We start from the raw sequence: 22,691 nt of genomic DNA, 5'->3' as shown, positions 1-22,691 counted from the left end.
CCTGTAATCCATCTTAATTACAAATCATCTATCTCCTCAAATTTACTCAGTATCCCAGCATTCACTGCTTTGTGGGGTGGTGAATTTCAGATTCATAACCCTTTGAGAGAAGTAACTTCTCATCCCTGTTTCAAATCTGCTATCCCTTATCCTTATCAGTCCCGGAGAAGGGTTGTACCCACAACGTTGATCTCTTCACCTCCTGATGCTGCCTGGCTTGGTGTGTCCTTCCAGCCTCCTGCTTGCCTACCCCTTATCCTCAAACGGTGAACTCTCATTCTAGATTGCCTCACATCCCTTTCACTGTAGAGAAATTATTGAGCTTTTGACAAAAATGATCGTAGAAATATGGCACATTATAACATCATAAAGCTGTCAGTCTTCTCCCCAGAGATATTCTGTGTCAACAATGTTGAACCTTTCAAGGGAATGTGAGCTGTCAGCTAGTGATTAGGCTTGGCTTGTAAGTGCTGGTAGATTCTGATATTAATGTGTGAGAAGTCTAGTTGATTACTAATTTTGGATTGTAGCAGCAGTTTTTAAAATAAAAACAAAATTATGAAAGGGTACTTTCTAAGCAGTTTCATATATGCTGTTGTAACTACAGGGTTTATAGATGTAAAAATATGCACAAATTGTATACAAGGCAAATGAACATAAGTGCCATGAGTTGACATGAGGGTATGAGGAATGATTGGGGGTTATTTATTGATTAATATAGTGTGTGCAAAGCTACAGGGCCAAACAACAGCCTTCGTAATGGGTGGATGGAATTATTTATGTCCAGCTTCATGTTTAGTCAGTGGATGTTCCTCAGCAATGTGAGTCTTTGTTACCTGCAATGCAGCCTGAGTAAGCTTGGTGGCCCTACTCGTGCAGGGCTGTGCATAGAGGCCTTGGTCAGTCTGGAAACTGTTTAAAGGGTTCACTGCTTCAGGGGTGGGCCTGATTCCATCGTACACTTGAGCTATCCACCTCAATAGTGGAAATCTGGTCTTTAATACATCTGTGTGTATCATCAATAATCATTGCATTGAGAGCAGCAGAATGGTTTTAGTTGTATAGCTCTTTCAAACAGCTGATCCAAATAATGGACAGAATGACAGTATTATGCTGCAATGAGCCAATTATGAAAGTTTTTTGAGTAAATAAAAATAAAGAAATAAATATTAATTTAATCATATTTCCAAGTAATTTTGCTTAGTAGAGATCTTCGGAATCCGATATCTATAAAAACTTCAGTCTCCAAATATGGGATGAGAAAGCTATCAGAATCTTCTACGGGTGCATCCAGTTTTAGGATGTTGGTTTGGTTTTTGGACTGATCTGGACACATTTTTAAATCTTCTCAGCATTGTTTCTTTCTTTGTTGCTGTGAGAATGTTGCAAACTTCCACTTTAAACAATCTGTTAATTATTGTTATTCTCAAATTGCTGCCATGCCACATCATCTTTTTTAGCAAGAGACATTGATCGATATACACGGTAATGTTTTGCCTTTCATTGTGCTTATGAGAAGCTGGATTTTGACTGAGTGGAAGGAATTATATCTGTGATGTGCTTCCATTGACATTTACACTTTAACCCTGGTCAGGTGATCATTGTGAAGTGGACAGTCAGTCTGGGCACTGCTCTCCAGGTGTGTGCAGAAATGGCGGAACTTGCACGAACCTCCCAGCAGGCGGATTCAAGTGTAATTGTCCTTCAGGAGGATATGAGAAGCCATATTGTGAAGTGACAGCCCGATCTTTTCCACCAAAGTCGTTTGTGATGTTTCATGGCCTGCGACAAAGATTTCACATGACAATATCCCTGTCGTGAGTATTATGTACACTCTGTGCTTTTTCTGCTGAGAAACTGGTTATGCTGAAGTGAAATGCAGTAGTCAAAAATGCTTGCAGTTGTATGGGGAACTTTCCATTTATTAATTATTCCAGTGTACCTTAAAAACGCTTTATCAAAATTCTCCTTGGGATTAATTCTAATGGAAATGAGGATGGAGTCTTTCAGAAACAATCAATTTGGAAGCTGCAATATTGTGTTACTCATGGAGCATGTTTCTACTGTGAGATTTGGCAGGTTTTTGCTACTCAGGTGATCATGTTCGCTAAAGTCATGTCTACAAATTTAAATGAAGTGGATGTCTGTAGGCGCAACAGGTTTATTCTCCGGATGAGTGAGGTGCCTCCAGATTTGCTGAGGTTTGCTTGGATGCTGAGAAAGTGAGCATGTTCAAAATGCAGCATTATAAATACTCCATCTGTGAGAGCTTCTGATTTTTGGATACAAGTATTATATAGGGTGGCCCTGTAATTCACTGGACAGTGGTCTTTGTGATTTACTTTGGTCTGATGGTAGGTGTCAATAGGAATTGAGCTTTGGCTAGTGGAGTAAGCAAATTTTACTGATTGAAGTAAGATTGATGGCTGAAATTGAAGTTGGAATTTACAGGCAGAAGTAGAAGCAGAGAGATTCAGTGATTGGAATGGGAAATCTGGAATTGCTAACTCTCGTGGAGCAGGGGTGGACTACCAAATTGCTGTTAAGAATCTTTTAATAAATTTGTACAGGCACATTTATATAAGCCTCCAAGGGAAAAAAATAACCCAATAGACATGCATTGAATGTGATTGAGATATATGAGGTGACTTTGCAGTTCCAGGGAATGTGCACCTGTTGATTTTGCCAGTAAAAAGATTGATGGGGAGTAAAGACCTATCTGTTTATGCAGTATGGTCAGTAGAATCACCTTCTGCTATGCCACAATTGATAGAATACTGACCTAAGTAAGTGGCAGCCTTTAATTTGCAGTTGTTTGACATAGAATTCTATTGAAAACTGGAACAAAATAGATTTAATTTTCATTTACGGTTGCAAGTGGCCTACTGGAACTAATTCAGATAGACCAGTGAAATTGCAGCATTATTGTGCCAACATTGAGCAAACCAAGTTTATTTCACAGGAACTGATTTGTCACACTTGTCAATTCACCCAACAGTAGGTGTTGAGGAGCGAGCACACAGTAGGTTAATATTATTTTGAAAGTGTTTGATTAAATCTGTATTTAAATGATATGAAAAAGGTTTTTTTGTCATTATCTTTACGTGCTGTTGTGTCATGCAGAAGTTGGGCAGGAGTCTTATTGGGTGCCAATCAAATATTTAGCATAGAGACATAAAACGAGGGATTTACAAAATCAAATATATTAAAGGTCACATCATAATCCTACTAGAGATGCTAAGTTAACTGATGGAGAGGGAAGGAAGAAAGCTGCTGTGTTTAATATTTATAAAGTGTAAAGCTTTTCCACCTCCATCACTTGGAAGTAAACCAATTTAATGTGCAAGTCTTTCAGGTTTTGTGAATAGCAAAAAATTGCATTTTTCTTCTTTTTGACTAATAGGATAAGTTAGAGAGCATGATATTAAGCATAAGTCCTGTTATTTAAAAATGTATCGATTGTGACATTTGGTCCCAAAGGATCTAAAATGCCAATGCTCGTATGTTAAAAGCTAGCTGCTACCGGAATAAAACAAATGAGACCTTTTCATAATCTGAATCACAGCAGAAACATTCTGGTTTCCACAAGCATAAAGTCCCATCAAAATCCTGGAAAAGGAGCCTGGTATGATTACAACCAGAGAAACTAGAGCAAAGAAACACCATATGGTGTTAATGTTGCATGAGTGAATTTTTGCATGAGTAACACCATGCAGTTTGCTTAGAGATGGTTCGGAAGATTGAAGGAGTGAACATCTAAAAATAACTTCTAAGACCAACATAGGACTGCGTGTAACAGTTGGTAGGTGGATTTTTAAGTCTGGGACCTGGACATGACTTGACGGCAGGCTGCCCTATTCTGAAATGCATTTGGACCTTCATCTGAGCCTGATCACACAAGCCCAAAGTAAAGAGTTGTTTCCACCTTGCGTTAGTGGGTCCTTTGACTCAGTCACACACTTGGATGGCTGTAATGAGAAATGGAAAGTGAATGTTCCTTTAGGCTCCATCATGCGACATCAGCTTTTTATGATGCATATCAATGACTTGGATGAATAGGATGAAGTTATATATCCAACTTTGAGGGAGACATGAATTAGAAGGTACAGTTAATTGTGAAAATCTAATAAGGTATAACAGACATCGAATAAATGAGTGGTGAAAAGCTGTAGCAAATAAACTTAAGCGTGGAAGATATGAGTTTACCCATTTAGGATCAAGAAAACTGTGGAAGTGCAAAGGGAGTTGGATATCCAATTATATGCCACAGTACAAAAGCAATCAAAAAGACTAGTATAATGTTGATCTTTATCACATTGGGCTGATACACCAAGGGAGGAAGTTATTCTTTAGTAGTTTACGAATCTCTGGGTCACATCCTATCTAAAGAACCGTAATCTATTCTGTATGCTGCATCTCGGGGAGAATGCTCCTATATTTAAATGATGAAGGGGTCATTTCATAGAGTTCTTTAAAAATGAAACATCGATTCAAAGAATAGTTCTCGAGTGCAAAATCTTATAGGGGCTTGAGCAATGGCAAAATCGGATGATAGGTCTGACGAGACCTATTGACATTGGTACTATCTTGCCCCAGATTTTATACTTTGAAGATTGATGACTGAACAATTAAGCAAGATTATAGCTTGTTAAATGCCTTATTCATGGCCTGTCTCTTTATCTTCAGCTTTTGAGCTTATTAAATAGACCGAATAAGCTAGATATCGAAAAATCTCGACATGGAAACCAGACTAGATAGCTGGTGAATTCAGCTTGCCACCTGCTACAGAGAACCTCCATGTTGTATATTAGGCTCTACCATCTTAGGGTATGCTCCATGGGCATCAGTCACACAAACCCCAAGTGCATCCATAAAGGCACCCAGCATGTACCAGGCTCTAAGAACCCTCATGGCACAAGCTCAGTCCACTTACAGGACACTTCTGCATCTTTGGATGCACAAAAACAATCATTGTAACGCTGCAATAAGGATGCTGTGCATTCATGGACAGGAGCAGTCTGCATCTGTGGGGTCTTTGCTTATTGTCATAGTACTCACTCATTCTGAGCCTACTTGGGTACTTACAGTAACCCTTCTTAAACTACCTTGCCCTGCCATTGTGTTTTGCCCCCTCACACAGAAATATCAGGTTCAGTGCTGACACACAAACAGGAAGCTTGTCATAGTTGCCAGCAGGCCTTAGTCAAGTAAAGGAGTGCCAGGAACTAGAAAATAGGAGTAGGAATAGGCTATTCAGCCCTTTTGTGCCAGTTCTGCCATTCATTGTGATCGTGGTTAATCATCCAACTCAGTACCCTAGTCATGGTTTCACCCCATACTCTTTGATCACTTTAATCCTATGAACTATATTTTCTCAGGCATCAATGTTTTGGCCTAAAGCTCTTTCTGTGGCTGAGAATGGTAATGTAGATTATAGTGACAGGATTTTAGCCAACATAAGAATGCCCCAAAGGATTTTTACTACACCGCCTTAAACAGTAGGCCACAACTACAGAAACTCTCTGACATCAGTCGGTCAAGGACAGCCCTGGGATGAGGAGCTGGTTGTCACATAGCCCACTGTTCATCTTATCCACCATTTTGACATGTTATTCTGGGAATGACACATGGTAAAGTAGGGATAGAATAAGGTACAAGGGATGATATGGGCAGGCAGTTAAAGAAATGAGGCGAAAGTGAGGACTGCAGATGCTGGAGATCAGAGTCAAGATTAGAGTGGTGCTGGAAAAGCACAGCAGGTCAGGCAGCATCCAAGGAGCAGGAATATCCAAGTTTGGCTAAGGTATGGCAAGAAATCTTACTGGGCCTTGCTGTGAAAATCCTTCTTAAAAAACCTGATATAATTTGTACTTGGCCAACAAAGATGCAAATTGCAGCCCGCAAAGAAAGTATTTACTCTGGGTGGAGGAGTTCAGAACCTGTGGGCACCGATTCGGGCCAGACCATTAAACAGTGCAATGTAGTTCTATATTTCTGTCTTTTCCGAAGAGGTTGTGCATGCTGGGTGGATTGAAGTTTTCAGCCTGCACTTGAATAAAATAAAGGTGAGGTACAACATGACCGAATGTCTGAAACCTCAAGAAGCTGCCCATATTCTTATCTGTGTAAATGCTATCTGATCCAAACTTTGTCTGCCACCTTATGTTGTCACTTTACCACCAGCCCTTGATGCATTGAATTCCAAATTTGCATCTTTAATTATAATGCTTCCTGTTCTTGCACCTCTCAGCCCTGGCCATTTGAAGTTGGATTTGTGTGCAAAGTCCCTTTTTTTCAGTTTCACCCTGTTTTCAGCCACTTTGCTGCCCTCTCTGGAACCCTCTAACTCCAATCACTGGTTACTCTTCTCTGTGCATTTAAAAGCCTCCCCAAAAGCTGCTTATGCGTTCTGTCACATTTACGAACACTGTTATTGCTCAAATCCTGCCTCTTCCCTGAAGTGCCATCAAGGACACTTAATCCATGAAAGGTGTTATACTGAGTGAGTTACTATCCTTAGTCAAGTGACGTTTTCCATTTAATTATTAAATGGTAATTCTTCTCTTTTACATAGATCTCATTTCTGATCCATTATTGCCAAAATGTCCCATTGATCATTTGAGCTACTTCCAATCCTTTGGAGCTTAACTTTATTACAATGGGTGATAGCTAAATCCGTCTTTTACTGGTAATGAGAAGCTATTTTGTTTCTGAATTTCTTTTTAATAGGCAACATTTTTTTTCTACTTTTCCAGTCAACATATTCATGTTCTTCATGAATTTTCCCAATATTGTCAGAGTTGAGCCAAATTAACTGAATTAGTCAGTAGTCTGCTGGGCTTCCTCAAGCAGAGATAGTGAATAGCACTGCCAAATGCTTTCTTATTTGATGTAATAGTTTAGCTTTTCAGCATTTCTTACTGCTGTCTGGTATTTGGCAGTTGTATTGATATCATCCATGACATTCTAAAGTTGTGGTAGGTAGCATAACAGCAGCAGACCAGCTGTAGCGTGGACTGAATATTTTACAAATTTTACCTTCATGGCTGGTAACAACACAATAAGTGGTAGAAATAATAGATATAACTGGAGTATCTGACGTCAATACCAACCCATCTAGTTTCTGAATGTATTTGGGGTACATGCTGCCCCTTTAATAGAGCAGGTCAGATGACCCGGGGTGTGTGTGTTGGTAGGGGGCGCGGTTAGGGATGGATGTTTGGGCAACAGGCCAATAATAATAAGGATGTAAAGATTGTTGTAGCCCTATCTTGTGGTTTTTTTAATATAACATACTTAGACCCAAACAATAATAGATTGTCGTTCAACTAATGTTTAATGCCAGCGTTGAGAGACATTTACATTGAGTGGCTTCCTGAGAAACCTTATTGTTATTATTATCAACTGAACAATTCCGGATGTGCTAGGTATCCTCAAACATATTTGATTCTGCAGTAAAAGTGCCAAAGCTATTGTAAAATTGGAATGAATTGGATTTTCAAGCGCAGATGTGGTGTTGTTAGGTTGAGGCATTGTTTTGCTTGTTCAACATGTTTTACATCTTGAATGGCTGTTTATTTTGGTTGAACAAGTTTTAGTGATTTGTATAATTTACTACATGCCCATTGATATTCAGTAAATGAGGTAGGGGAAAAATTTTGATATAAATAAATAGTGTTGTTTGTTTGGCAATCAGAAGTATGTGGTACAAAACACCTTAATGTAATCCATACAATCCACAAAATTTTAGCAGATTATAAAAGCCTTCATGAAGGTGCAATCTATATATATATATATATATATATATATATATATGCAGGAGAGTCCATTGTCCAATTTGTCACCACCTTAAAGAGATTAGTGGAACATTGAATTTGGCAGGTTCCTCTAGTATGCCTTGCGGGACTAGTTGGTTTGTGGCATCCAACATTAAGATATTCAAAGGAAGCTACTAATAGAGAGAACTGAATTCCGAGGAAGCTTTCAAAATTGCTACCTCAATGGTTTGGTAGCCAGTAAAGCAACATTTGGGTGTCACTGCTCAGGTAACACTGCATAAAGTAGCAGAAACTCAGCAGAATGTCACCGATGTGGCAAGCTTGGTCACAAGAAGTCAACGTGTTGAACTCGAGCCTAGTGCCAAAAATATGAGTGAGTGGACCACATTGCTGAAATTCCCAGTTACAACCTAAACAAGGGGAAGCCAAAAGAAACAATCCTGAGGACAAGGTATAAGATTCATACTGCCAATCAGGAACAGGAAGTAGACAGGGAGTCAGCTGGGACTGCAGAAAAAGCAGAAGGCCCAGAGTCAGCAGAGTTTCAGTTAAGTACTCTGTCAGTACTGGGTGAATTTGATTGGGGTTCCCCCCAAATTAGAGAGAAAAATCACAGTAAAGATGGAAGTCGATATGGGCACAGCAGTATCTCTGATTCCTGAATCACCTGGAGAAGTTAAGGGCACTACAATTGAAGCCTGCCAAGATTACATTATGGACCTACACAGAAGAAGTGGTGCCACTGAAGGGCTGTGCACTGGTGAAAGGACAGTTACGGGGCAAATGTGTGGAATTGCCACTATACATAGTGAAAGGTGATTACCCTGCATTATTCTGACGCTCATGGTTACATATATTAAGGTTGAATTGGGGCGTGATTAATAGGCTGGCAGACTCAAACATGACTTTGCAAGAGATCCGGACAAGTAAAAATATGTCTTCAAGGGAACCCAGGGTGAAGTGAATGGAGTCTAAATTAAAATACAGCTGAAGCCAGAGGTTCGTCCAAGGAGTCTGAAGGCATGTCCGGTATTGTATGCCATCTGGTCTAAAGTGGAGATGGAACTGGCATGGCTGTGAATCTTGGAGCATTGGAACTAGTGACCACTAATGATTGGGTCTCTCCAGTCATTCCAATTTTAAGAGCAGATGGCGTGGTGAAGATTTGTCATCACTTTAAGGTCACAGTCCACTCAGCTCTGGGTTTGATCAATGCCCACTTCCACTTATAGAAGACTTATTCAGTGGACTGGCAGGATAAAGGAAATTCTCAAAACTAGATCTGCCGCAAGCCTACTTACTACAGATTGGGGGTCATGGAAGAGTCTCAGCCACAACTGACGATAGTTACAGGTGATGTTCCTGCAACAAGCGACTTCCTTTTGGTATCAAGTCAATGCCAGTACTATTTCAGAGGGCCATGAAGCAGATTTTAAGTGGGTTGCCAGAAGTCCAGTGTTATGTGGATGATATTTTGGTCACTGGCTCCATCAAAGAGGAGCATTTGAGGAACCTTAAGGAAACCCTAAAGAGGTTGCAGGAGAACGGCCTACAAGTGAACAGGGAAAAATGAGAGTTGTTTAGAGATTCCATTGCATACCTTGGTTACCTAATTGATGGCGAGAGATGACACAAGGCACCCAAGAAGATGCAGCTGTCACGAAGGCCTCTGGACCAGAGAATGAGTCTCAACTGAGACCGTTCTTGAGACTTGTCAGTTAGTATTGCAACTTTGTTTCTGATCTGGAAACCACACTAAAACCCTCACATTAGTTGCTAGGAAAAGGACGGATGTGGAAGTGGACCCCAGGACATAAGGAAGCTTACCAGGAGGTGAAGCAAGCCTTATACAGAGGAACCCTGATTATCCGAACGAGATGAGCGGGCACTATTCAGTTTGAATAATTGATTATTCGGTTATTCAATTCAATACCTTTCCTCTGGGGCTTGGAGTTTTCAATTAAGTCTGCTCCCTGTTCAAACTAGGCAGCAGCACATTGCTTGTGAGTCTCTGCCTGCCCCCTCACAACCCCGTCCAATACCGCCCCCGCCACCCACCCCTCCAAACCCCATCCAACACCGCACCGCGCCCACCCCCCAAACCCATCCAACTCCGCCCCCCCTGCCTGACCCCCCAAACCCTGCCCCAAACCCCATCCAACACTGCACCTCACCACCCCACCCCACCCCCAATCCCATCCAACACTGCTGCCCGCCTGCCCTGCTGTCCGCCCCCAGCACCGCCCTCCAAAGTGACTGAAGGAGCTGCACAAAATGGCTTCTGCATTGTTAAATTGCATTGAACCAGACAGAAACAAGAAACTCTAGACTGATATAGATCCGATTTAATTGCAGAAGTACCTGTTTAACCTTAGCCACAAGGCAGGGCAAATACGATTCTAAGAACAGGTTGTTTAAAAGAAATCGTGATAGGCTAAGGCAAAAATGCATGAGGGCCTTGTGCGATTTGATTGGTTGTTACTATGCGATCAATCTCCATGTCTGACTATGAACAATGTATATAAACCCTATGCAAACTCTGTAAGCCGTCAGATTCTTTCGGTGGTCTAGGAATACTCATATTACTGGGCTGTTCAGAGTCTACCGACCCAGCCGTATCGAAGAATAAACTATTGCTTGTGTGATTGACAAAGAGTCCTTTACAGGTGTGCTTATTGACCGATCGCTGAACCAAGAGACCCCCACCAGGGTTTCAAATCTTCATTGTGGTGATTGATTACATGCTTGTTATTCTGTGAGACCCAACACAGTGATTTTCAAAGAAAATTAGGGTGTGCACTTGACTGAAATTGTCCTTCATTGGGAAAAAAAAACGGGGGGGAATGACTGGCTTGCTGTCCAGACAGCCAAAATGAGTTCAATGGGATGAGTGGTCGTAATAATTTTCTTAATTTTAAAATTAATTTAACTTTAATCAATTTATGAACTGAAGAGCATTGGCATTTTGGCTAGTCTACATTGTATGTGTTTGCAAATTACAAATTTACAAAAGAAAAAGTATGAAGTTTACCGGCCTTTCCAAATGTGGAAGGAGGATGGTGCAGTTTCTTTTTCTCCTTTAGTCCTGGTGGAAAAAGAATCAATCAATGAGTTCAAGTGAAAATTGGAAAGACACTTGAGGGAAATAAACTTGTCAGGTTACGGGGTGAGGTAGAATGAGGGAATTTTCTCTTCACAGAGTTGGTATGACCTCATTGGATCAAGTGACTTTCTACTGTCAAGATCCTAAATCCATTTTTACTTGAAATGTGATTTGCTATAGATGTAGCTGCCAGCAATATATTTCAGCTTATGAAATGAATTATAAAACAAGCACTCATGCAAAAGTGAAGTACTGCAGATGGTAAAATGAAAACAGAAAATGCTGGATATACTCAGCAGAATCTCAGCAACCTGAAGTTCTCAATCTGTTTCTCTGTACAACTGCTGCTTGAACTGCTAGTATTTTTAGCATTTCTACTTTTATATTGTACAAATATTCTTCAAATCTTGTATTTACATTTATACTGATGATGAAACAAAGTCTGTCTTGGTAAAACTAAAAACTAAGTGAAAGGAGGGAAAGATACATTTAATGTAATAGCAGAATATTACCCGATAAAACAATGGATCATGTAATTAGCCTTCTAAGCTCCTAAAAACTAGTTTAAACCATTTATGTGTAAAATTAAATTGTCAGCTTTACTGTATAAAGAAAAGTAATTTTTGATGCACCTCCTGTAATTTGATAACCGTAATGAAGATAGCTTCATTAATTCCTTTGTTTTGAAGAAAATGCATGCTTATATTTTTGTGTGATTTATACATAGAGATATATGTCAACTAAAGCAACAGCTCCAATAGAGTGGAAAAAGGGAGGCATTGTGAGGATGCTCACTTTGCCATGTTTTGGTTGGAAGAGTTCTTGTTCTAATTATATGTTACAGTTGCAGTGAAGTCTTTCTTGATGCAGTCTGGCAGGTGAAAGGAAAGGACGGTTGGTAAGCAGATTTCAGTTTGCAAAGGGCATAGTCATGCATGAAGGCTGTATTCTTGAAATGTTTGCATCAGTTTTATGTTATGTTTTTGCTGCATTGAGTGTGAATGAGAAGGAGGATGAAGTTGTCCATCATATGGTTCCCACTATTTCCTCTCCGAATGAGAGCTGAGAAATAGAGTAGGCCCCAGCATGCAGTGGCTCTCCCTCACATACTACCTATTTAGGTTGGCGTCACTGCTTGGGGACAACTCATCTCAAAAATCCTTTGATTGGAGTTGCTTGAGTGAGCCAACAAGATCAGGAGGAAGAGGGAGAATTACTGCTTTTTAAACCGGTTGAACAGAAGTCTTTAGTCTGGCTTCCTGTAAAGGTTAGATAACTTATTGTCTGGATGATGTTCGTGTTTTTATTTGCAAATTTAATTACTATATTTGGGAAATAGTCTTTTGGTAGACCTTGTTTGAATATAACATAATGTAGTGTCTTTTTATGATATGACATGGTGCATTTTTCAAAAAGCAAGTTAAAATAATCTGATAATTGGAGCAGCAATAAAAATGGATCTGCTAGTTCATGTACCAACATTGATATACATTCTAGCCACTAAGTGGGAAGATTGATTGTAACGAAGTTTAAAAAAAACAGTATTTATCAGCAAGACTTTAATAATTGTTGAACAGTTAGTTGTGCCAAACAAAAATTGACTTTTCAGCAGTAGATTCAAAGCTGTATGGCAGTCTACAAGACACTTGATGAGAATGTAATGAAATAGCTCTGACATAATCCATAATCCGAAGATATGCAGGTTAGGTGAATTGGCCATGCTAAATTGCCCATAGCGTTCAGGGATGGCTAGGCTAGGTGCATTAGTCAGAGGTAAATATAGAGTATTAGGGTAGGGGAGTGAGTTGACATGGATTTGTTGGGCCAAATGGCCTGTTTCCACACTGTAGGGATTCTATAACCGGGATACTTGTAGCTGTGTCAAACTCAACAAGTTTGACACCATTCAAATAAAGGAGTTTCCTTGATCTGCACTTTATCCAATAGCTAAAGCATCTAACACTAGTTGTGATGGTATAGGCAGGATGTGCTGCAAGAAATGTCTAAGCCTTTTTTGGCAGCACTTCTCAACATTGTCAACTCCATCAAGCAGGAAGGTAACAGGCAACATTATCACCTCTGTGGTTCTTCATCAACCATTCTGACTTGAATGTAAATTGCTAGTCCTTTATTGGTGCTGGAGTAAATCTTGAAACTTCTAATCTATCTACCATTATGTAAGCATATAGTTGTAGCAACTCAAAAAGAATGTTCACTACTTCCTTTTGAAAGACAGTTAGAAACAGATCATAATTGTCAGATTACCATAGACAGCTACGTCCCAAAAATGAATAATTTAAAACAAAATGTCTGAAATTCTAAACTCTGTGATTATACCTGCTCTGGGAGAAAGTGAGGACTGGAGATCAGAGTCGAAAAGTGGTGCTGGAAAAGCACAGCTAGTCAGGCAGCATCAAAGGAGCAGGAGATTGGATGTTTTGGGCATAAGCTCTTCATCAGGAATGTGGGGGGTGGGAAGGGGGCTGAGAGACCTTGCTGGGGGCAAGGTAGCTGGAGAGGCGTTAGGTGGTTGCAGATGTGGGTGTGATGGTGATAGGTCAGAGCAGAGGCTGGAACGGATAGGTGGGAAGGAAGATGGATGGGTGGGACAGTTCAAGAGGGTGATGCTGAGTTGGGGGGTTGGATCTGGGGTGAGGTGGGAGGAGGGGAGATCAGAAAACTGGTGAAAGCGACATTGATTCTGTGTGGTTGGAGGATCCCAAGGCAGAAGGTGTGGCATACTTCCTCTTGGCATTGGGTGGCTAGGATTTAGCAGTGGAGGATGCCCAGGACTGACTTGTCCTCGGCAGAGTGGGAGAGAGAGTTGAAGTGGTCGGCCACAGAACAGTGGGATTGTTTGGTCCATGTTTCGGAGATCTTCTCCTGAAATATTCCATGAGCTGGTGTCTTGTCTCCCAGATGTAGAGGAGATTGAGATGAAAGGGAACATGTAAGCGCAGGTTTTATATCTCTTTGGTGGTAAGGGAAGGTTCCAGCAGTGAAAGGTGGGTTGGTGGGGTGCATGGACCTAACGACGGAGTCGCGGACAGAATGGTCTCTGCAGAATGCTGATAGCGGGGAAGGGAAATAAATCTCTGATGGTGGGATCTGACTATAGGTGGCAGAAATGTCAGAGGATGATGCGTTGTATCCAGAGTTTGGTGGGGTGGAAAGATGAGGACTGGAGGGGGTTCTATCTTTTTTGCTGTTGGAGGAGTGGGGTTCAAGGGCAGACATGTGGGAAGTGAAGGAGATGTGCCGGAGGGCATTATTGACCACATGGGAGGGGAAATTGTGGTCCTTGAAGTAGGACACGATCTGGGATGTTCTGGACTCTGAGCAGATTTGGTGGAGGCAGAGGACTTGGGAGCAAGGGATAGCATTTTTACAGGAGAGGGGTGGGAGGAGGTGTCGTCCAAGTAGCTGTGGGATCGGTTGGGTTTGAAGTAGATTAGTGTTAAGTGTGTTGCTGGAAATGGAGGTCCAGGAACGGGAGGGAGGTGTCCAAGATGGTCCAGGTGAACTTGATGTCAGGATGGAAGGTGTTTGTGAAGTTGATGAACTGTTCAACATCCATAATGGAGCATGAGGTGCTGTCAATACAGTAATCAATGTAATGGAAGAAAAGCTGGGGAATAGTGCCAGTGTAACTATGGAAGATGGACTGTTCCACGTATCCAGCGAAGAGGCAGGCATGTCTGGGGCCCATGCAACTGCCCATGGCTACCTCTTTGGTCTGAAAGAGGTGGGAGGAATTGAAACAGAAGTTGGGTGAGGACCAGTTCAGCCAATTGAGTGAGTGTGCCAGTGGAGGGGTACTGGTTGGGTCAACAGAAGAGAAAGAAACAAAAGGCTTGGAGGCCTTCCCATGGCAGATGGATGATTTTACCTGCAGCCTAGTGAGCAAACATGTAATTGCAAGTGACTATACTATTAAAACTTTAGGGAGCAAGAAGACTAAGAAAAGTTTGAGAAAAAGAGTATATTAACTAAAAATCTGATGTTACTGAAGCAAAACTTCGTGATATTTCACAAGGATGCATGAATTTTATGTCAAGTACATTGTCAAAGACCTATGATTCTTCATAAAGAACCACTACATAAATGACTCCTGTTTGGAACTCACAGATAATCCATAGGCATCAAAAGTTGAAGCAAAAGCTTTAGCACAACAGGTAGAGTAGATCTTTTGTACCTGTGTCAAATGGAAATGGAAGTCTGTTAAATTAGTTAAATTCCATAACTAGAAAGAAAAGCATCTTTTTTGCTTTATTCTCTGAAAAGGAGACTGGTGAATCATGATTTTTGTCTGGCAGGATTACCTATGCCTGTGTGAGACGTGTAGTACACTGAACTGTGTTTTGCACTGAAGTGACTCCCATGATAACAGCCCACAAACTATAGCTTTCTTCATACTTTCTTGGTGTGTCTGTTTCAGTCATTCACTATCATTTATGCTCAGCTGGGAAAATTGCGAATTCATTTTGCTTTATAGGTCAGTGATAAACTTCCTTGATGTAAAGCCTGTGGACCTGTCAGAGTTGAGACCATTAGTTCAACATTGTAATTGTCCATCAGTAAGTAACAGTTCAGAGAGAGCTCTTGGCAAAATTTTAGTGACTGATCGGAGTCACATGCTTCTTGCCGAAGATATTGTGAAAGAGAGTTCCAGAAATAGAAATACATTTCCTTACCAAGTTTATTGTCTGTATTTTCAGGTTCGCTACACAAGAAAATAATGGCCTCCTGTTTTACAATGGGCGATTTAATGAAAAACATGATTTTATTGCAGTGGAAATCGTTGATGGACAGGCCCAGTTGAAGTACTCAACAGGTTTGTACAAAACATATTTATGCATTGCAGTTTCAATTCAATTACATCATTACTTGATCTAGAAATAAATCCCCATTATTTATTGAATAATGTCCAGTCCATTCTATGCGATCTCGGAGAATTCCATATCCATTATGGGCAATTCAGGTTAAAAGACAACACAATTCTTAATAGCAACCTATTTGGTTTAGTCTAATGCAGCTAGTCATCCCTAGAACATACTGAATCTAGGATTGTACTTCCTGTGATGCAGTTCTTTTCACTTCACTTAAAGCTGTCAAGTAGATAAAATTAGTTTTTGTGCAGTTCAATTGCATAGTTTTCAAATAGGACAAATCAGTTCCCACCGTTTGCAATTCTAGTGAGCCAATTCACTTTCTCATCATACTAAATATTAATGGATCTACACATTTTCCATTATAGAGCTCTTGTACCAAGCATAAAATTTAAATACAAATGGAATCTTAATGTTAATATCGGTTCAATAAATATAGCCAACCGATTGTCAAATTTTATCAGGTGTATGCGATATCTGACTGGCACAATCCTATTTTCACATTCAGAAACTTATTTCTTGTGCCGTTTTAATGAGCATGTTTACAGGTTAGTTATGATAATGTGAGACATGTTTCTGTACTCAAATTTGTTTTTCTGCAGAGATGTATGAGAAGTGGGAAATGTCTGATCTTGTGTGAATAAAGTCAGAATTAACATGACGCCAAGTTATAGTCCAACAGGTTTATTTAAAATCACAAGCCTTTGGAGATTTGCTCCTTTGTCAGCACTTCACCTGATGAAAGAGCAACACTCCAAAAGCTTGTGATTTTAAATAAACCTGTTGGACAATAACCTGGTGTCTTGTTACTTTTGACTTTGTCCACCCCAGTCCAACAAACACATATCCACATCATGGATTGCGTGTATTGTCCAGATTCAGTCTGTTGCAAACCTTATGTTTAAAACTGAACAAGCTTATTTACCCTTCTCACTTTGCAGGATTGGAAAATAGGTGTTAAAGTCTCATACACATTCTTGATAATTTTTTATGACTTTTGTCTGACAGTACAATGAATGTGGCAGCTGAGCAGTGAAAGATTGAGACTATTTAGTATAAAAGTAGGGATGTTTTGTGAAAACTATACAAGGCACTATTTAGATCACAGGTGGAATGCTTCAAACGGTTTTGGACCCTTTTCTGAAGAAAGATACTGGCATTGGAAGCAGTCCGGAAAAGGTTCACTCATTTGATCTCCAGGTATGAGGGGAGATTGAGTAAATTTGCCCTATACACATTGCAGTTTAGATGAATGCAAGACAAAGCTATTTTAACATAAGATTGACAGGGTAGATACTAAGAGGTTGTTTCCTCTTGTGGGAGAGTCTAGGATCAGAGCGCACAATTTCAGAGTAAGAGATCACCTTGTTAGGACAGAGATGAGGAGAGATTTATTCTGTGAGGATAGTGAATCTGTGAAGTTCTTTGCTGTAGAAGGTGGTTCATTGGCTACATTCAATGCTGAGATAGACAAATTTTATATAAGCAAGAGAATCAAAGGTTCAGAGTAACCATGATCTCATGGAATGGTAGAGGAGACTTGATGGTCCAGAGTCTACATCTGTTCCTAAATCTTAAGATTTTATTAAATTGAAGAAAACCACAAGCTTACAGTCTGTGTTGAAATATTCTTTTTGCAGGAGAGTCCATGACGGTGGTAACCCCATATCTTCCTGGAGGTGTCAGTGACGGGCAGTGGCACACTATACAAGTTCAATACTACAACAAGGTAGTAAATTAATACTAATTCTGTGTTATTATCGGTTGTTCTTGACTTTGAACCTTTTAAACATTAATCTCTAAGCAGTTAATCTGTTGGCAAGACTTGTATTGTGCAAATCCATGTAAGGAAGTTCATAAAAGGGGTGCAGGAGCAGGAAGACTGTGCACAGATCATTGAAGGTGGCAAGGCAGGCAGGGAGAGCAGTTAGTAAAGCATACGGTGGTCTTGGCTTTATTGATAGTGGGATAGAGTACATGAGCAAGGAGGCAATGTTGAATACTTGTTAGACTTCAGTGGAATGCTGCGTACAGCTGTACATGTTATAGGAAAGGTATGAAATCATTGGAGATTGTACAAGTGATTTACAAGAGTGATTCAAGGAATGAGAAACTTCAGTTTTGTAGGTAGATTGAAGAAGTCAGGACGGTTCTTGTTGGAGGGAAGGAGGCTAAGAGCAGATTTGAGATGTTTTCAAAATCATGAGTGGGCTGGATAGTGTAGATAGGGAAAAGCTTTCTCACTTATTAGATGCACAAGAATGAGATAGCATGGATTTAAAGTGATGTAGAAAAGAAGGAATAATGATGTGAGAAAAAAAACCTTTTCACTCAGCACACAGTTGGGTATGGAATACCTGGAAATGTGGGGGAAGCAAATTCTGTTAAGGCACTCAAGGGTTGATTATTTGAATAGGATTAGTGTGGAAAAAGTATGGAGAAAGGCAGGAGATTGGCACTAAGTTGTTTGAATGCTTACTTGAAAAGCTGATGCAGGCATGATGGACTGAATGGCCTCCTCTTGCACTGTAACCATTCTGTGATAAAATCAGCTTAGGCTGAATCACTGCCAAAATTTCCTTTCTTTTGAGGAGTGCTTTACTGTAGCATGTTCTAGGTAGTCTGGCTTTGATTGGATGACTTGTCAGTATTTTATTGCATGCTACTGTTGTGCATGATAATGTAAAGAAGCAAATGTAACAGACAAAATTGAAGGAATGAAGACAACATTTCAGTAGTGGCCAATAAACCAGAGAGAGCAATAATTAGAAGGAATGCTCATTATCCATGTTGTCCAACTCCTGTTTTTCAGAACTTTCTAATTTTGGATTGTCTCCAGGATATCACTACAACTGGATAAAAATAAATGGTGACAAGATTAGATTAGATTACTTACAGTGTGGAAACAGGCCCTTCGGCCCAACAAGTCCACACCGCCCCGCCGAAGCGCAATCCACCCATACCCCTACATTTACCCCTTACCTAACACTACGGGCAATTTAGCATGGCCAATTCACCTGACCTGCACATCTTTGGACTGTGGGAGGAAACCGGAGCACCCGGAGGAAACCCACGCAGACACGGGGAGAATGTGCAAACTCCACACAGTCAGTCGCCTGAGGCGGGAATTGAACTCGGATCTCTGGCGCTGTGAGGCAGCAGTGCTAACCACTGTGCCACCGTGTTGCCCACAAGTTGCAGAGTTATCTGTTTCAATCAGTTTCTACCCTGTGATTTTCCCCATCCCATCCCCAATCTTTCTATATTGGCTTTGTGGCTGAATTACAAGATTGATGAGTATATTAGGTACATGGTATGTTTGTAATAAATGTCCTGCTGATTAAAGCTGGAAGTAATGTTGGAATGTATCTTGAGAAGCTATTGATGTAAAAGATCCTACAAATTGAGAGGGAAAAGATATAAAAGAGACGTAAGGGGCAGTTTTTTCAATCAGAGGGTGGTGCATTTGTGGAATGGGGTGCCAGAGGAAGTGGTGGAGGCTTGTATAAATGCAACATTTAAAAGGCATCTAGATGAGTATATTAATAGGAAGGGTTTGGAGGGATATGGGCCAGGTGCTGTCAGGTGGGACTAGATTGGGTTGGGATATCTGGTTGACATGGACGGGTTGGACCAAAGGGTCTGTTTCCGTGTGTACATCTATGACTCTAAATATTTAACTTTTATACCAATTCATCTATCAACTGTTGCAGAATTATTTTGAGCACCAGACAGTGATTAGGGAGTCTGGATTAGTGGTGCTGGAAGAGCACAGCAGTTCAGGCAGCATCCAAGGAGCAGCGAAATCGACGTTTCAGGCAAAAGCCCTTCATCAGGGAGTGATAACGCTTACTGTAAACCACAAGGGATTGTGTTGTGTTCCAAATACTTGTTACTCAAGCTCTGCTACTGATTGGTTGTGTTCTTGCCGTTTCAACAATTTGCAGATGAAGCCCAGAGTGGCATAGCTACTAGTTACATCCTGGTACTTACTAATTGTTCCCTACCAGTAATTAACTTCCTGTCCAAGCCAGAAGCTTGCCTCCAATTACTTGTACACTTCTTTAAAACCAATCTTTTGTGTCAAATGTCGTCTGGAAGTTCATTGAGTAATGTAACCATTTTGAGGGGCTAAATGGTTTACTGCAATTTCTGTTTTATGCTAGAGCCCTGTTGACTTGGTGACTGCAGGTTTGAATCTCATTTCCACGAATTTTGCTGCATGCTGCTGAGATGGTGATACGTCATTAAGGAAATCATCATTAAGCTTCTGCTCTTTACCTTTTGACACTTGGCTGTGAATTGCATTATTATTGCTTGTCAGAACACTCATTAGCTAAGAATAAAAAGTGATAGAAAGTTGAAGGAATAATTCATTATGGAAAAAAGAATCGCTCACATAGCAAAATAGACCTGTATGAGAACAGTTGCTTATTATAAAATTTGTTTGTAGGCATAAAAGTTTAAGATCCCTTTACAGCCTTCAGTAAATCTTAAAACTGTGTTTGAATTTGAAACAGAAATTTAGAGATGCGTAGAAAAAAGAAAAGACCTACATTTATATAACACATCTCATTACATAGCATGTTGTAGCTATCAAGTACATTTTGATGTGTCACTACTGTTGGAGCATTGGATTTGTGACAGGTGTTACGCGCTCAGCAAGCCTTCATAAACAACAAAGCGCTAATGACCAGATAGTCTGTTTATTTGTGATATTGATTGACGTATAGATCTTAGCCAGTGTATTGGGGATAACTCTCTTGCTGTTCTTTGGAATAATGCTGTGGGGTCTTTAAGTCTTAAGAGAACCTTGGTTTAACATCACTTCTGAAAGACAGCATGGAAATGCTCCCTTTGTCCTGCACTGCAATATCAGCCTTGACTTTTGTGCTCACGTTTGGGGTTGGGTCTTGAACCAGACCATTGTGATTCAAAGGCAAGTGTGTTACCAATTGACTTTCAAGTGACAGGAAAAATATGCTCATAGTTCTCCAAACTTTCTCCAGTTGGTTGGTCTGGCAGTTTTTGCCGTTGTTTGGAATGGATTGTGCAATGAGGTATTCCTTCATGGGGAGGGAATGGGCAAAACTGTGGTAGATGGAGTTCAATGTAAGAAAGTGTAAGAATATCCATTTAGGATTAAGAAAGGATAGCTATTATCAGGAAAAGACAAGGTAGTTAAAGATAGGGGATTCTAGAACTAGGAGGCATTATCTGAGAATTAGGGCCAGACTGTTCAGGAGAGATGTTAGGAAGCATTTCTACACACAAAGGATGATAGATGTTTGGAATACTATTCCACAATTGGCAGTGGATGTGGGATCAGTTGTTAAATTTAAATCTAAGATAGATATGGCCAAAGGCAATATGGTGTTAGGCCACAGATCTCAATGAAAGGTGGAATAGGCTCGATGGGCTGAATGATCTACTCCTGTTCCTATGAATATTCAAGAATTGTCAAATTTATTTTGCTTAATTTGCATTCTCTGTCATCTCCCTAATGTGGATTATACTGTTGTCGGGATACCAACACATTTCCTCCTGTTTGCAAATTGGATCTTATGCACCCTCTGCAATCTGTCAGTGGGCTTTTTAAACCCACAGTCTTCATTTCAAAATATTGGAAATGAAGTGCTTTGTAGGAGTAGTGTTGATGACAGGGTACACAGCATGATATGCATCTGCTTTTATTCTTGCAAATGATTACAACACAGAAAAACTATTTAGTAAGTTGAATCTGGTTTGGGTATCTGCAAGAGCAGGTCAGTTAGTCTGTGAATCAAATCACAGCCAATTCAAATTAGATTGGTATCTGGCTTTGTACAGCACAGTTATGAATTGATTTTTATTTTCAGATTGAACCAGAGGTGTTCACAAATATTATTGCAAAAGAGTACAGTCACCAATATAATCACGTGGTAGGATCATTGCCGAACAGAATGATTGAGCACCTACATTATGGACCTGGGTGACTATATTAAAATAAGAAATAGTTCTCTTGAGTACTGACCCATTATTATACAATATTAAATCAAAAAAACCAAACTAGCAAAATAAACAATGTTGAGTCATTGGATTGAAATAAAAGCATGAAGCATCAGAAATACATGATAGTTAGGGCAGCATGAATGAGAAAGATATCATAACATTTTAGCTATAAATTTATGTTTCAAAAGCTGAAATTTTAATCTGCCTTTTCCCTAAGATGCTAACCAACATGTTATTAAATTCTTGTGATTTATTGGAAATTACAGCACAGGTAAATTGGCCCATTGTGTCTATGCCAGTCCTTCATCTGCATATCCAATTGGTTCCACTCCCATGTTGTTTCCTGATAGTAATGCAATGTTCTCTGGTTCAAATATTCACCCAATATCCCATTGAAAGTTACTTTTGAATCTGAATCCACTACTCTATGCATCGTTAGACCTTGCTGTGTTAACTTAAAAGCATCCTTCAGTAACTGAACATTCATCCAGCCAAAAGTTTCTTCTTAGATATTCTTCATCAAAATCCTCTGTGCAACCTCCTTACACATTTTGTTCTAAGTAGATCTTCTCTAGCCTCTTGCAGTTATTGAAACTTCTCAACACTGGTACGGTTTTAGCAAATTCTATGAGCATTCTCTTACTAACACTTTGACATATTTCCTGATATATGATATCAAGAACTAGGTATAGTACTTCTGTTGAGACCTGACCAGTGATTTATAAAGTTTAATTTTGTTTCAAACTCTATTATTTTTCTTTTTTTTTTGGGTTGATGGTTTGAGAATTGTCGCTGTGCAATCCACTATGAAGCCCCTTTCTCTGTACAGTTAGGAGATAATTTGATACATTAATTGATGGAAGAAAATTATTGTAATCAGTTCTCCACATTGTTTAGTTGTACAGTATTGTCAATGTCACAGATGAAGCC

General features: G+C 40.0%; 1 protein-coding gene across 8 annotated transcripts in view; it reads left to right on the top strand.

Annotated features, from left to right (window-relative positions):
• celsr3 (cadherin, EGF LAG seven-pass G-type receptor 3) overlaps positions 1 to 22,691 on the top strand; it is a 251,061-nt gene that overhangs the window by 59,810 nt on the left and 168,560 nt on the right. For all 8 annotated transcript variants that reach the window (XR_015759367.1, XM_087994121.1, XM_087994118.1 and 5 more), the window contains exons 3-5: positions 1,595 to 1,817; positions 15,600 to 15,715; positions 17,411 to 17,499. Coding sequence is in view for 7 of the 8 variants with exons in the window: in XM_087994121.1 (XP_087850247.1) it covers positions 1,595 to 1,817; positions 15,600 to 15,715; positions 17,411 to 17,499 (428 nt within the window). In the remaining variant the exon portion in view is untranslated. The remainder of the gene's footprint in view (positions 1 to 1,594; positions 1,818 to 15,599; positions 15,716 to 17,410; positions 17,500 to 22,691) is intronic.

The sequence above is a fragment of the Chiloscyllium plagiosum genome, unplaced genomic scaffold (genome assembly GCF_037043375.1).
Source record: "Chiloscyllium plagiosum isolate Xiang-an unplaced genomic scaffold, Cpla_swu_hap1 HiC_scaffold_14, whole genome shotgun sequence".
NCBI lineage: Eukaryota > Metazoa > Chordata > Chondrichthyes > Orectolobiformes > Hemiscylliidae > Chiloscyllium > Chiloscyllium plagiosum.
Note: the sequence above shows the minus strand (reverse complement) of the source record. Positions and strands in the feature narration are given on the sequence as shown.